Source organism: Salvia splendens, chromosome 6, assembly GCF_004379255.2.
Source record: "Salvia splendens isolate huo1 chromosome 6, SspV2, whole genome shotgun sequence".
Lineage (NCBI taxonomy): Eukaryota > Viridiplantae > Streptophyta > Magnoliopsida > Lamiales > Lamiaceae > Salvia > Salvia splendens.
In genome coordinates this window covers 27,915,951-27,928,402 of record NC_056037.1, presented here as the reverse complement: position 1 = coordinate 27,928,402, position 12,452 = coordinate 27,915,951, and the positions used below count along the sequence as shown (strand labels likewise).

Here is a 12,452-nt window from a genome sequence, read left to right as displayed (position 1 = left end):
AGAATAAAATAATACGGAGCAGGAAAATTAATAAAAATCCTCCCAAATAATATGATAGTAGGCGTGTAAAATATTCCTCCCACAAGGAATAATTTCCAAATCTTTAACAAAATAAGACAAGGCAAGATTTGCTAGGATATTCTAATTTAATCATGGAAAGAAATAATTAAGGGATCAAAATAAATAATGAATAATTTCCTTCTCCCACAAATTAGGAAATTTCGAAATCTCCCTTAGGAAAAAAAATAGGGCCAATTTTTATCATGAAGAAATAAGATAATTAGGCTTTGAATTTAATTTGGACAATTATCCCAACACAAATAATTAAATTCAAGAAAAGAATTCCTCTCCAATAACCAATAGTGGTCGAAATTTTCTCCACAAAAGGGCAAGGTAATTATTTATGATCCTAATTAAATCTCACTCCCCTTAAAAATATAAGTTACTGCAATATATTTCATCCCACATCAATTAATTTAAGTCACGCCATAAAATCAACGAAATTGACTAGGCCAAATCAAAATTAGGTCATCGAAGCAAACACATAACGATTCGCCATTTAATTGCGACAATCAAAGCAATAAATACAATCATCTTAGGGTTTGAAAAGTGGGGCGTTACAAATTATGTCTTCTTTTTGCCACAACTTCTAACATTATGATCAGTCACTTTATGACACTTTCCACAACGCCTATGAAGTTTATTTGCTTTTTCAATTGCTTTCTCTATGCTCGACTTAATCTTGTTGTTCTTGTCACTTGCACCTCCCTTTGTACTAACCACATCTGGAGCATGTGCAGTTATTTCTTCAGGTACAACAACACCATATATGTTCTTGATCGAATCATTTTTATCAACTGACGACGATCCAGCTCCAGTAGTGTCATCAGTAAAAATTTGAGGACCAATACCCGCAAGCACATTATCCAAAGCAATCAGATAATTTTTATTCCTAAAAGCGCATTGATATAGATCAAAGTAACGTCCATGACACCTGTTACCAATCTGTAGTTTGTCATCTTTGTTAGAACATGCAAACATATAACATGTCAATTGCCTATATAAGTTATGTGAATAGTAAATATGTAGCATGTCAACAGCCTATATAGTTTATATCAACAAAATTGAAATATATAAAACAAGAGTCTTTTGTTAGATACATTTTTCAGATAAAAATACCCATGTCAACAACCTATATAAGATGTGTCAACAGCCTATACAACATATGCCAAATAAACTGAAATATAGGAAATAGATCACATACCTTTGTCAGACGCACTTTCATCACTCGTGAGACCATGAACCGCCTTCAGTAATTCACTTTTCAGCCACCGGTTACCAACATATTTCTCTGGATTATTGTTGACATCTTTGTTTTTGAGGACGAAGAAAAGGTGGCTGCATAGATAACCACACCTTACAAATAGTTTACACTCACACTCATATGACTCAATCTCTATATCATGTGTAACTGTGAAGGTCTTCTTTCTAGCATCAGAAACTTTAAAGACCTCGATGTTCTCCAAAGTGGACATGCTAATCATCCGACAACTCTTATCAGCCTCAGAAATTAATTCTTGTACTACTCTAAACATCCTATCCGTGTATACAAATGCCAATTGCTTCTCAAATGCTAAATCAGTGACATATTTTGGAAAGATTATAGAATCATAATAGTCAAGCCTTTCAGTTTGATTCCTTTGAGCATCAATGGCATTATTATACTTAAGAGTGAAGTCAACAAAATTAAACAATAGTTTCGAGTACCTCTTAAAAAAACTATTTTCGGATTCTGAAAAAGATGTTGTCCTCATCAAAGAACCCATAAGAACATCTTTAAAGTAGGTTATGATCCACAAATGTCTAATAGCAAACATGTCCTTAAACCATTTATGATCTTCCACGCCATATATTTTAACAATATCAGTACACAATATGCCAAAGTCATTTGGATCTAACAATTCTGACCAAACACAAGCATTAAACTCCTTACTAAACTTTTCTCTATCAGAAATAGATTTAGGTATCTTCTCAAACAACTTGCTCATAATATGCCACATGCACAAATGATGTCTTGTACAAGATAATACCTTCTCAATTGCAAGCCTCATTCCCCAATCTTGGTATGTGATTATGATCCTTGGAGCAACATCCATGCATTCAACAAACACAGTGAAAAGCCATGAGAATGCATCACAACTCTCACCGGATACGAAACCAGCTCCAAATGCAATAGGACACCCGTGATTGTCTTTCCCGATAAATGGACCAAACACCATACGATACCTGTTGAACAAATAGATCACCACAAAACATCAACAAATATTTAATAATAACCAATGTCAACTACAGATATATTCTATGTCAACTACTATGTCAACTAAGAGCATCTCAAAGGGAGAGGGTAAATGGAGAGGTAAAGGGAAATAACTACCATATTTACCTCTTCTTTATAAAATTTCTTACTCCAAGGGAAAGGGTATTTGAGGAGGTATTATACCTTCTTTCATTTTGAGAAGGTATCTTTACCTCTTCTTGATAGAAAATGTATAAAGTTAGTTATTTTATTTGATTTTCTAATTTACCTTCTTTCCTTAGAATCTATTACTTTTTAAGAAGGTATAATAACCTTTTTGAGAAAGTAAATGAGAAATATACATTTCCCTCTTAGAGATGCTCTAATATGTCAACTACAAATATATCCTATGTCAACTACTAAGTCATCTACAATGCAAAGTACAAATGTATCCGATGTCAACTACCATGTCAACTACCATGTCAACTATCATGTCAACTATTATGTTTGTCAACTACTAAGTATAATAAATAAACTACCTGTTTGTCGAATATGTTGTATCAAATATTACAACATCTCCAAACATATGGTAATGTTTCCGAGACTCAGCATCATACCAAAATAAGTTTACTAACTTATTATCATCAGATGATACTTGATATTTGTAAAAAAAGCCTTCACAAATTCTCTTCTTCTCTTGCATTTGATTTAAGATCTTTTGAACATCCACTTGTTTCAGTTTCTCTTTAATATCACGAGAATAATTTCTAACATCATTCAACGTACACCTAACAACATCATAACCACCAAAAAACTTCTTTAATAAGTTGAAGTTGAAGTAGGACCAATGTTAGCTTTGGTGATTGGTGCAATCTTCAACAAACTTGTGATAAACATCATTCATACTGCGATTTCCTTTCATAAATCGCTTATGATCTTTGTCAACCATAGCATGATTGTGTCCCTCAATGAATTGATGCACAAGATAATATTTAACACCACAATCAGAATAAAACTTGGAACTGATCCTCGCTCCACATCCACACCTTTTTGTGCCACGTCTGCGTTTCTTCTTTGAAGTTACTTCATCATCATCTGACAAATTCCCTTCCTCAGATATACTTATATCGACATCCAATGAATCAACTGAAAAACAACATACTGAAAAACAACAACACCACCATTAGACCTATTTCCAAATCTTCGACAATCAAAACAAGCATCTTGAGCATACTTTTCATAAAAGGAAATTCCCTCCTCAAGTGAATAAATTTTTTACTTTCATAAGGCCTCAACTCTACATTACAAATTGGAATAACAGATCCTACAACATAATGGGAAAATATGTCAACAAGCTGAAACAGATAATGTCAACTAGCATATCTTAACCGAGAACATAAAGGGTTTCCAAAATCTAGAATAAAAATCTCAACACTACATCTCAAAATATGCACCAGCATATTAACTAGTATAATGTCAACTAGCATATCTTAACTGACAACATATCAACTAGCATAGTGTCAACACAACAACATATAAACTAAGATCCAAATATGTCAACTAGCATATCTTAACTGACAACATAAAGGATTTCCAAAATCCAGAATCAAAATCTCAAAACTACATCTCAAAATATGCAGCACCAACACACCAGCACCAACATCTCACACATCCTACCATGGACTCTCACCCCTATCCATAACCCCTTCCTCCACCCACAAACACCACAACAGGGGCTCTTCGGCCGGGGGGTGCATTTTGGATACGACTATTTTGTATGTCAACAAAGAGTATAGCTACATAGAATATTTAACAGGTAACATAAAATATGTCAACAGATTTGCATTTATGTCAATAGAACATCAATTCAAATATCAACATAGAGTATATTCAGTATCAACAGATTTGCATTTATGTCTACAGAACATCAATTCAAATATCAACATAGAGTATATTCAATATCAACAGATTTGCATTTATGTCAACAGAGCATCAATTCAAATATCAACAGGTTTGCATTTATGTCAACAAGAAATGATCATCATAGCAACAGAGAGTATACATGATATCAATAAATTCTACATAGAATGTCAACAAATCTGCATTTATGTCAACAGAGTATAATTCACCAACAAAATACAAACAAGTCATGTTAATGAAAATCAAACCAAAATACCTTCAACATTCACCGACGTCGACTCTGAATAAGATGAAAAATCCATCAGATAACACCTTAGGCTTTGATTATGAAGTGAACTCGACGCTAAAGATGAAAAAGCAAAAAAAAATTGATTAGGAACAAATATGACTGGGCATCAACAAATAAAGCATAGAAACAAAATCAAAGTCGATAAAATCAACCTAAAAACTTCAGATTCAACCAAACTCCATCGAATTAATCATCTGTTTTTCAAAAATTTATCAATTTTCGGATGAACGATGACAAATTTAATAAGCAAACAAGATTTCTTCAGAAATACATCACAAAAACCTAAAACCGAGAAGAAATAGGAGATATTTCGATTTGAATCAAAGACAAAATCATGTGAATGCTGAGGAATCGTTGAAATTTAAGAGAAATCTCACAGAAATCGCCTAATCGCCAAACACAAGCTGAAGAACCCTAATTAAAGCATGAAATTACCATTCTGTCATTTCATAATTAATTAATCTAAAAATATTTTTCATTTGGTAAATTCTGGACCACTCATTTAATAAAAATGAGTGGCTGATAAGACATCTCAATTCTCTCTATAAGACTAAAAAATCTCAATTGATCACAACCATATATATATATATATATATATATATATATATATATATATATATATATATATATATATATATATATATAATTGAGATGCATTTTCAGCCACTCATCCACAACATTTTCGAAATGTCAACTACAAGTAGATTATGTCAACTCGGGGGTATTATCGTCAATAGCATGCACATCAAATGTCAATAGCATGCACATCAAATGTCAACTAGTTATAGTTGACATTATATGTGTATAGTTGACATGAATTGTATATGTAGTTGACATTATATGTGTGTAGTTGACATAAATTGTATATGTAGTTGACATGGATTGTACACATAGTTGACATTATATGTGTGTAGTTGACATGAATTGTATATGTAGTTGATATTATATGTGTGTATTTGACATGAATTATATATGTAGTTGACATTATATGTGTAGTTGACATGAATTGTATATGTAGTTGACATAGATTATATATAGTTATATGTGTGTAGTTGACATTAAAAAGAGAGATAGCTAAATCTTGAATCTAACTCTTAGTAACTAATTCCCAACTGAGGAATATCACCAAACACCAAGAGTGCGTTATGGTTAAGCTTGATTCTCCAATCCAGCTCACATCCAACACAATTCATAATCTAAACTCTAAAACTTCCAATTCCATAAACGAATCAATAACTAAGCTTGCAAAAAGTTCAAATCCTATAACAATCGATTCTATCCCGAACTTGAAGAACCATCTAAGAACATGACTCAACAATTTGAGAAGCAGCACTGGTGATGAGGATATTTTTGGGAGTAAACGTCGACGTTTTTTTCATTCTGCCGCAAATTAAAATACACAAATCAACCTGAAAACTAAATGTTCACTAAAGCCGTAGACAAAGTCAAGTTTAGTTACATGATTTTGATTCGAAATCAAGCTAAACGAAGCAAAGGCAATGAATTCTCAAACAGATCTAGCAAATTGGATCAGAAACGAAGCAAATGAAAGCAAAACTTACATATTGGAGGTGATCAGAAACAGAAACGAAGTGGGGAAATGTGGGGGCGGGATGAGCGGTGGAGGGAGTGGGGCAAGGGGGGTGCAGAGGGCTACAGAGGAGAGCGCTGAAGCCATTGCTGAATTGTGGAGAGAGAGTGCAATAATCTAAAAAAACAAGAAATAACTATTTTGCCCTTTTATAATTAATTAACCTAAAAATATTTTTCATGTGGCAAATTCTGATGCAACTCAATTCACGTTTAGGTTAAAAAATCTCGATTGATCACAACCCTTTATATATATATATATATATATATATATATATATATATATAGGGATGTATTCATTTCCTTTTTATATCTTTTGTTCTTTGTTCTTTTTAATCTCAGCCCCACGATTTTGTCATCCGACTGTTAGATTGGTGCCATGTGTCATTTCATAATGCAGATTTTCAGTTGAATAATGCACACCGACTAATAATGCACCATTATAGTGTAATAATGCAGATTTTCAATTGAATAATGCACACCGACTAATAATGCACCATTATAGTGTAATAATGCAGATCATCTGGACCGTTGATGATTGAGATCTAACGGCCCATATTAAGAAGAATAAAGGATCTAAGGGATGAATAGGAGAATAACGCTCCCATATATATATATATATATATATATATATATGTATATATATATATTAAACATATCCACATTAAATATTAGAAGAATTTAAATCATAAAAAGTTAAAACTTCTTTGAGAAGTCAAGTTAGAAAATTTGTATTATCCAATAATCACATTTTAGTTAACTATTTATTTCTTCCATTTGATTTTAGACCATAGCATAACTTGACATACATGGCCAAAGACTAAATAAAATTTTTATATTGGAAAGAGTAAATTATCACTTAAAATAACGATAATATTGTATGCATCTTGTTTGTTTGAATAATATGACAATTTACACTACTCTTTATATTAAGAAGTTATACAAACTTTATAAGTTAGATTTAATATTTAAATATATATAATTTCATCTTATTACGTTGTTTAATCTATAAACCTAGTATTGTTTTAATTAATTAGAGGCAAATTAAAGTATAAGAATTAAAAATTTTAAATGAGTAAATATAGGATGAAAATTGTAAATGTTACATATTTGTGTTGTCGTTTAGCTTGTGAATTAATTTGAAAAAAATTATTGCAATAAGGATTAAATCTCAATTTTAACCTAAACAAATGGAAGGCAAACTAAACTCTCTAGCACAATACCAATTTTAACCCAAATATAAGGCTAATTAATATATAAATTTAATAACTTAATTATATATAAAAAAAATTAATGATAGTGCACTTTTTAATTGTGTTTTAAAAGTCCTTCAAGAAGCTATATTTTATTGGCCAATTATTTGTGTAATTGTTTTTGCCTTCAAAAATTATTTTTGGATAGAAGACACTCCATCTTTCCATTTTCCCTTCAAAAAGGGCATCAAGGTCCTTTCACTCAATTTGCACTTTAGATTAAGATAGATATGTAACATGCATGGGTGCTATTTATCTTATTTTATAGTCTAGGAAAGAGAATAATAAATAGTATGGTTTCATATTTTATCAATAACGAAGATTGTGAATGAGAATAAGAGAAAAATAGGGGTGTAACAAACTGATGTCCGAGTCAGTATTGCGGAGAAAAGGATCGTATAGTATAAGATGGAATCAGGGGTTAGATTAAAATACCTATATGTATAAATCACTTTTTTTTTATTTTACATATGTTATTGTTATGCAGTTAATTGCTATGGGTAAGATTAGAGTGAATATTTGGATTGTATAATGTGAACCTAATATAATTATTTGTTATTTGGAATTATTTTGTGAAATGTGATATGGATATGTGACTGATGCAATGGATATGTGACTGGTGCAATTGATATATTTTTATATTGCATTAGAATTTCTTGAATAATTGGATTAAAGATGATATGTGACAGTCTTGCCCGAGTGATAATAGAAATAAACCTACGAGTCGTATACAATGATAATGAACCTACGGGTCAAAGAAAATATGCAAAGAGGGACCTTCGTGAAATGGTCAAAGGCAAAGAGGGTCCTTCGTGGAAAGGTTAAAATGCAAAGAGAGGCCTTCTTGGAAAGGTCAAAATGCAAAGAGGGGCCTTTATGGAAATGTCAAATCAAAGAGGGACCTTCATGAAAAGGTCAAATAATCAAAAGGGACCTTCGGGTCGTATACAATGGAAATCTTGGGTAGATATCAGGCTTGATTTGTCATGAAATAATAAATTGAACAAAGAGACATATGCATATGGATCTAAAATTGTTTATGATATTTGATTTTTATTTATATGTGCGGATTTAGAATATTGTAAATAACTCAAAGAAATGATGGATTTTGTATTTTATAGTACTTGGATGGTGATGTAATTGATATGTTATTTTTATTTAAGTATGTATTTATTTACTGTAAGTATATACGTCAGAGGGGTTGGGGTGTGACAGTAATAATGTTGAGTGGGATGGGGCAATTATTGGGGACCCAACAAAAATAGCAAAATGGGACAATTAATAGGACCGAAGAGTATTTATATATGGAGTTGTAAAATAGTACTCCCTCCATCCTACCGAAGATGACCCACTTTCATTTTTAGTTTGTCTCATTCAAGATGACTCATTACTAAAAATAGAAATTCATTCTGCTCTACTTTATTCTCTCTCTCTTACTCTATTCTCTCCAAATACACACAAAATAACACTGCATAAAATCTCATGCCGCCTAAGAAAGGGGTCTTCTTCCTTGAGACAGAGGGACTTATATTGTTTTCTCAACATATATAGTGAATTTACATTTCTATTTAGCGTGTTTTTATATATATCTATAAGTTGAGAAGCTGTGTAAACTAATGACACTAAATAAATAGTGAACTTGGGCAGAAAATTAAATACGGCTATCTACTCCCTCCACTCAAAGTAGTGGAGACGCTTCTTTTCATCACGCGAATTAGGAAAATTTTTGTTAAGTGGGTTAAGTAAAGGAAGAATAAAGTAAGAAATGAAAAAAGTAGAGAGATAAAGAGACAATAAAGTAAAAGAGAGTAAAGTAAATGAGAACAAATGTATTGACTTTTGCTAGAAAATGAAATGTTTCCACTATAACGGAATGTACCAAAATGAAAAAAAAAATGACTCAACTACTACGAAACGGATGGAGTACTATTTAGCACGTTTTTAAATATATCTATAAGTAAAGATATTGTGTAAGCTAGTGACATTAAATCAAACTCTTATTTATTGTATGATTTGATTTGACTTTGACTTAAGTCGAGTAAAATATTGCCTTATAAATGAGGCAATCGAAGTAATTTATTGTCATCTTATTTAATATAATACTATTTATATTTTATTTTTTTTAAGTATAAATTATGGTTGAGATATTTAAATTTTAAAATACATAATAAAACTCTCAGCATAATTTGATTTGCCTATTTAAATTTAAAGAGAATGATGATTATTTAAATTTCGATTTGTTATATTCACAATTTATAAAATGGGAAAAAACATCAATGTAATAGTCAACAACTAATACGGACGACATGTCACAATAGTAAATTGTGTATGTCAATCACATACATACTATAAAATGTAGAAACTCTAAATCCACCCGCATTGATTTAGTGTTTAAGTTCAAAAAATATACACACGTCTTATTTTCTTTTTTTTCTTATTTTTATTTCATTAGTTAGAGTTTGATGCTTCTTGTGATATAATTGCATCATATTAATAATTAAGTAATAAAGATGCAGTTTTACAATTACATGTATGAATTGTTTTGGCGTGATTATCAATCCTAACCTAGGTATACTTTGGACAAATATCTTGATAGTTAGACTAATTAATATAACTTACGGCTAACTAACATATACATAGTCAATTATTTGCCTAACAAAGTAATAACTAACAAAGTAATCACAAAGACTTCAACGATTGGAAGAGCCTATTTAAATTAAACCTATCTAGATATCATAAATAATTTAGAGTATTTTTTAATGGCAAGAGCTAGTTGCACTGTATATATATATAGTCAGAAACATAGGGTACACGTATTACAAAAACAAAAACGTAAGGATCATGAAAATGGATTCTCGTTGGCTCCATGTTTGTGTTCTAGTCCTTCTCATCCAGGTAGCCACCCATGAGGCGACTCGGCCTTCGACTGATTTCTTTCCATGGTATGGAATACACTATCCTCATATTCCATACTTTCCACAACCTTATCCGTGGTTTGCCCATTCCCCTCGCTCATCGCCTCCGTCTTTTGTAAATCCATTTCCTCCAACTCCAAATACATATTGGTTCTACAAAAACCCTTTTGCTCCCAAAGCTCCATCTCCTGGGCAAACGCCATGAGGAACTACGTCTGTTGTTGTCGGCTCTTCTTCAGTAGGAATAACTAGGCGCAAAAGCTGCCATTTATGTGCTTTGTTTGGTTTACTTTTTGGTTTTTGTTATGATTGCAATAAAATGTTAATGGCATAACTTTCGTCTATTTAAATTAATGTTAATTTGGAATACTGTAGTGATTGTTGTCATTATCGTTTTATGTGCTTGGATGGTCTTACATTTGCATATTCAGTGCATTACTATTGATGCACTTTTTATTAGCACTATAAATACATGAAAGTATACAGAGTAGGAATAGTATAGCTAAAGGTTAGTACCGGATATCGATCACGGGGAAAGCAAACACAGATTGTGTATCCTCTACTAAAACTCATTTACTATTTGGAAAACCGAAAGATTGGAATATTTTTGAAAACAAAGAACTACTAATTGCGAATAAATCACAGAGATAAGGGGAATTCCAGGGATGTGCTTTCACAATTATGGTTATACAAATTCCAACTACAACACCCTAGCAGAGTTCTTACTTTGATAGAACGAGTCACCTAACTTATGCTCATGCGATGCAAACGTACGAACATTAGAGTTGTCAATCCTAAATATGTAACTCCTATAAGCTCCTAAGACCCTTGAAAAGTCATCACTCTCAATTAACAGTGTCGTTTTAAAGGAAGCTAATTGCAGTGTCTATTAAGTGGATCTAACTCGCCAACCTCCTCTCACGATTATATAGCAAGTTATATTAAATCATCACCGAATGTGTCACTCAAGCGTGAAGTATTATGGAACAACTTAAGGAAGAAACAAAGTAAGAACAACCGGATGTTAAATAGGAATTGTATAAACTAATAAACCTTACTAACACATCCCTATAATCCTTTGAATTTAGTTACACATGATAGAATAAGCTAAAAACAGAGATTGAAGGGAAGACAATGAAAGCATAAGAACTAAAGCAAATAAAACCCGAAGGTTGAATCCTTGAAGCCTTGATGATCTAGAATCCTTGTTCAACTCCTTGCACAATGAAGCACTCTAACTTTTGAACTCTGGAAGTATTTTGCAAAGAGATGAACTTGTTTTTGATGAAGCTTTGGGGACTATTTATAGGGGAGAAATCGCCACTCTCAAATAGGGAAAAGGGTTGCGAAATATGGTAAATCTTGGGAAGAAAATAGGGCAAATCCGCTCTCACTTTTTCCTGGCTGGCCGGTGCCCCTTGGCCAGCGATCACCATGAGTTGATCCAAGGCTTCTGACCTTTGGTTGACGGTCGTTGTACTTGTTTAAGCGGTCGCCATCCATCATCCCGTAACTCTCTGGACTCTCGGTAGTGGTCGCCACGCATTCTCCAGCGGTCGTTGTGCGTATCTTGATTTCATGCACAACTTTTCCGGAGCGAGCCGCTACTGGCTTAGCGGCCGTAGGGCGCCAGTAGTCACTGAAAATGTTGTAGCGGACCGCTGGACATGCAGAACAGCTCTAGATTTCCAACTTCGCGTTTCGAATCCCTTTTAGGCTCAAATATGCACCTTTCTCACAAAACATGTGGCGGGTTGCGAAAATGCGGTTTTTTTATTCAAGTTATATGGAAGAGATAACTAAACCGGATGGATCAGTTAGCAAATGTCGTTGCCACTTGATCAAGTTGATCTCGCTTTCGCACGCCGCCAATATAATTTATAAACTTCCAATTTTAAACTACTTTAACAGTAAAGCGGCAAGTTTGGGGTCGATCACACAGAGAAACTAGTGTATCAACTGTGTGAGTAGTGAACAGGGGGTTGGCTGCTGCCACGCTTTACTTTTGGAAGTTTTTAACTACTGATTTTAACTTAGGCAGAAAAGTAACTAACTACTTGCTCAAGGGAACTTTAACTACTGGGTCAAGTAAATCTCAGACTGGAATAAAAATTAACTACTCAGAACAGTAAACACGATGATGAAAACGAAAGCAACTTTGATTAAAACTAAAACTCAGAACAGTACAA

General features: G+C 32.7%; 1 protein-coding gene across 1 annotated transcript; it reads right to left on the bottom strand.

The window, feature by feature from the left end:
• Nucleotides 1–624: 624 nt before the first annotated feature.
• LOC121809047 (protein FAR1-RELATED SEQUENCE 5-like) lies at nt 625–3,756 on the bottom strand. The gene is made up of 6 exons (XM_042209597.1): nt 3,751–3,756; nt 3,576–3,651; nt 3,343–3,457; nt 2,836–3,084; nt 1,265–2,286; nt 625–1,019 (listed from the first exon to the last, which is right to left on the bottom strand). Exons 1-6 carry the CDS (start codon nt 3,754–3,756, stop codon nt 625–627), a joined length of 1,863 nt encoding a protein of 620 aa, XP_042065531.1.
• Between the last annotated feature and the right edge of the window lie 8,696 nt (nt 3,757–12,452).

Bases quoted from the DNA above. Each gene is read 5' to 3' on its own strand.
- LOC121809047 (XM_042209597.1), bottom strand. The intron at 3,085-3,342 runs GTGTGGATGTGG...TGATGTTGTTAG, and splicing joins CGCAGACGTGGCACAAAAAG to GTGTACGTTGAATGATGTTA. The intron at 1,020-1,264 runs GTATGTGATCTA...GTTCTAACAAAG, and splicing joins TGAAAGTGCGTCTGACAAAG to ATGACAAACTACAGATTGGT.